Source organism: Zonotrichia leucophrys, unplaced genomic scaffold (genome assembly GCF_028769735.1).
Source record: "Zonotrichia leucophrys gambelii isolate GWCS_2022_RI unplaced genomic scaffold, RI_Zleu_2.0 Scaffold_604_30078, whole genome shotgun sequence".
Lineage (NCBI taxonomy): Eukaryota > Metazoa > Chordata > Aves > Passeriformes > Passerellidae > Zonotrichia > Zonotrichia leucophrys.
The window spans coordinates 11,161-14,992 of record NW_026992809.1 but is presented as its reverse complement, the minus strand read 5'-3'; the positions used below and the strand labels follow the sequence as shown (position 1 = coordinate 14,992).

The following is a 3,832-nucleotide window of genomic DNA, read 5'->3' as shown; positions in this document are numbered from 1 at the left end:
TGCTGGAGGGTAGGAGGGCTCTGCAGAGGGACCTGGACAGGCTGGATCCAGGGCCCAAATCTGACAAGGTGAGGTTCAGCAAGAACAAGTGCCGGGTCCTGCACTTTGGCCACAGCAACCCCTGCAGTGCTACAGGCTGGGGACAGAGTGGCTGGACAGCAGCCAGGCAGAAAGGGACCTGGGGGCACTGATGGACAGCAGGCTGGACATGAGCCAGCAGTGTGCTCAGGTGGGCAAGGAGGCCAATGGCTCCTGGCCTGGATCAGGAATGGTGTGGCCAGCAGGAGCATAGCTGCTGTGCAGCCCCTGACATACCCCCAGCTCTGCACACAGACATTGCTGCTGCAGGCATAGTGAAGGGAACAAAATGGAAATCTCCAGTGAAAACTTTGCTGGGAGATCCTTTAGTTCATTGAAAGCCACTGGAGCACAGCTCCTAATTGACACAGTTTGGGGCCACAGCAATGATGGAGAGAAACAAAAAAAGAGAAGTGGCATAAACAATTGTCCTAATTGTCCTGTGGACAAGATTATTAGACTAAAAGAAAAGTAAAAAAAAACCCACAACCTAAAAATAAGAACAATCAAAGATGACTTTTATTACAAGTGATTTGCAGAAATTGGCCAGAAGTTTAATGTTTCTGAAACCAACCATTCATCAGTGCCCACACTGCAGCCTTGAGCTCCTGGTTCCTCAGGCTGTAGATGAAGGGGTTCAGGGGTGGAGGCACCACTGAGTACAGAATTGACACTCCCAGATCCAGCAATGGGGAAGAGATGGAGGGGGGCTTCAGGTGGGCAAATGTGCCAGTGCTAACAAACAGGGAAACCACGGCCAGGTGAGGGAGGCAGGTGGAAAAGGCTTTGTGCCGTCCCTGCTCAGAGGGGATCCTCAGCACAGCCCTGAAGATCTGCACATAAGAAAAAAACATGAACACAAAACAACCAAAAGCTAAGGAGGCAGTGAAAACAGAAACCCCAAGTTCCCTGAGGTAGGATTTGGAGCAGGAGAGCTTTAGGATGTGTGGGATTTCACAGAAGAACTGGCCCAGGGAATTGCCATGGCACAGGGGCAGGGAAAATGTATTGGCTGTGTGCAGCAGAGCATTGAGAAAGCCACTGGCCCAGGCAGCTGCTGCCATGTGGGCACAAGCTCTGCTGCCCAGGAGGGTCCCGTAGTGCAGGGGTTTGCAGATGGACACGTAGCGGTCGTAGCACATAATGGTCAGGAGGGAAAACTCTGCTCCCATAAAAAAGACAAAGAAAAACACCTGAGCAGCACATCCTGAGTAGGAGATGTCCCTGGTGTCCCAGAGGGAATTGTGCATGGCTTTGGGGACAGTGGTGCAGATGGAGCCCAGGTCGCTGAGGGCCAGGTTGAGCAGGAAGAAGAACATGGGCGTGTGCAGGTGGTGGCTGCAGGCTATGGCGCTGATGATGAGGCCGTTGCCCAGGAGGGCAGCCAAGGAGATGCCCAGCAAGAGGCAGAAGTGCAGGAGCTGCAGCTGCCGCGTGTCTGCCAATGCCAGCAGGAGGAAGGGCCTGATGGAGCTGCTGTTGGACATTTGCTGTCTCTGGACATTGGAACCTTTTGAAGACGGAATGACAGTGATAACTGCGGGGAGAATTCTCTCACAGAAAAGTCAAAACCCTTTCTCATAGACTCATTCCTGCCACTAAACACCTCCCCCTGTCCATTTCTCAGAGATCTTCCTTCACCTTTGTTTCTGGAGCCCTGATTGCTCCTGGCCAATGTTGTGTGAGGAGCTGGACCTTGGCCTGCTGGAAACCTGGGAGTCAGCCCTGACCCCCAGTCAGTGCAGGGGAACAGTGAGGGCAGGGGCCAGTCCTAGTGTTAGGACTTGGACAAAGAATCTTCCCCTAATGCAGAGGAGCTGCCTGCATGAAGGGATGGAGATAACAGATGGCAGAAGGTGAGATTCTCTTCCAGCTGCAGAGAACAGAGTCCAGGGAGGCAGAAGGATTGTCTGAGGCTTAGTGCAAACTGAGGGGAGCTGCTCTGTCCCTCTCCTGTTCCAGCTTCCGTGCACTTGCACCATTCTGAAATCCCTCCCGTGTTACCCTGGACAGCCAGGAGACACTGCTGAGAGCAGAGGTATCCCTGGCAAACAAAGTGGCTCCTGCCTTTTCCAGAGTCAGAAAAGTGGGCTCATTGCCAGCCTCCCAGGCTGCCCTGCCCAGAGCTGCCCGGGCACAGGGAGCTGGGACACCCCATTGCTGTGCTCAGCCTGCACAGGAGGAGCCCAAGGGCTGGGCCTGGCCCTGCAGCTGGAACTGCCATTGCAGAGAGCCCCTCAGCAATGCCAGCAGCACCTGGGCAAGGCAAGGAGAGAGAGAGAGCCGGGCCTGAGGAAAAGCCTTTCCCTGGCCAGCCCTGGCCAGCCCCTGCCAGGCAGCAGCAGGGCAGGACAGTGGCCCTCAGGCCCTGGTCAGCAGGGAATGGGCACATGGCCGCAGAGATGCCCTTCATCTCTGGGGCTGCTCTGCCGGCCCAGGAGGGACTGAGGGCCCCGAGCCCCCGGGCTGAGGGCTGTGCTGGCTGCGAGGGGACACAAGAGCTGTGCTGCTCAGGGCAGTGTCTGCCCTGCAGGGCAGGCCTGGCAGGTGCCACATCTGCCCTGCAGCAGGGCTTCCCTCAGCACTGCCTCCCTCCCTGCCTGCCCACGGCTCTGCTGCTGGAGCTGTCCCAGCCCCAGCTGCTCCTGTGGCCCCGGGCTCCTTCCCTGCCAGAGCTGCCAGAGCCCAGCCCAGCCCCTGGGCCAGCCCTGCCCTGCAGCTGCTGGGCCCTGCAGGGATTAAAGAACAGCTCCCCCAGCCTGGGCACCATGGAAAGGTGATGCTGCATGGATCTGGAGGCTGGGCAGGTGCAGGCACTTGCTGAGGTGCCCAGGAATCCTCAGGGTGATGGCTTGAGAGTCCCTGGCCCTGCTCTGCTCTGCAGAGCTGAGTTTCCATTGCCACCAAGCTGAGCCAGGGAAAAGTGGGAGCACAAATTCAGCAAAGCAGACACCCAAGCAGGAAACCCCAGCCCTGAATCAGTTCATGACAGGTCCCCTCAGAAATGAGCTGGGCATGATCTGGAGGTCTAGGCAGCCATGGCTGCAGACCCAGCTCCAACCCTGCATCCGTCCCTGGCAGCAGGAGCCATCCTGCCCTGTCCCTGTGATGGTGCGCAGGGCAGTCCCGCTCTGCAGCACCTCCTCCTCCTCCTTCTCTGCCACACAGAACTCACCATGCACAGGGCTGTGAAAATGTTTCCCCAAGTGAAGTCTCAGCTCAATGTGTTCCCAATCCTGATTGCCTTCAGCCTGTCTCTGCCTGGCTCCTGTCCCCTCTGTGCCTGCAGGCAGAGCCCTCAGCCCTGCTGGGCTGGGAGAGGAGCTGGTGCTGGGAAGAGCTGTTCCTTTAAAGCTCAGCAGCACAGACACAGCACAAGGACTTTAATGAGCCTCTTGGGGATTTGGTGGTGTTTGTATCAGATTCAGTCCCTAAGAGAGTGTTCAAAAAACTTCTCAAGAAGTCAAACTTAAATTGAAACTCTGAATTTTCTTGAAGTTTTAATGGGTCTCACAGAGAGACACAACAGAGAAAGTGTCCCCAGGTTCCAGTTAGAGCAGAACACTGAAGGCAGTGATGACAACTGGGGACAAACAAGGCCAAGGTGTCTCTGGTGCTGAGCAAAGCTGGATGTGTTTGAGGAATGCCAAGGGCCAAGGCCTGAGCCCCAGCCCCTGGCCAGGCAGATGCTGTCCCTCCCTCCTTGCTCAGGGCTCTTGCCGCGATGGGCACTGGCATGTGGGGATGTGCAATG

At 56.5% G+C, this 3,832-nt stretch overlaps 1 protein-coding gene across 1 annotated transcript; it reads right to left on the bottom strand.

Annotated features, from left to right (window-relative positions):
- Nucleotides 1-632: 632 nt before the first annotated feature.
- On the bottom strand, nucleotides 633-1,565 carry LOC135441866 (olfactory receptor 14J1-like). The gene has a single exon (XM_064701421.1). It carries the CDS (start codon nucleotides 1,563-1,565, stop codon nucleotides 633-635), a length of 933 nt encoding a protein of 310 aa, XP_064557491.1.
- Nucleotides 1,566-3,832: the final 2,267 nt, after the last annotated feature.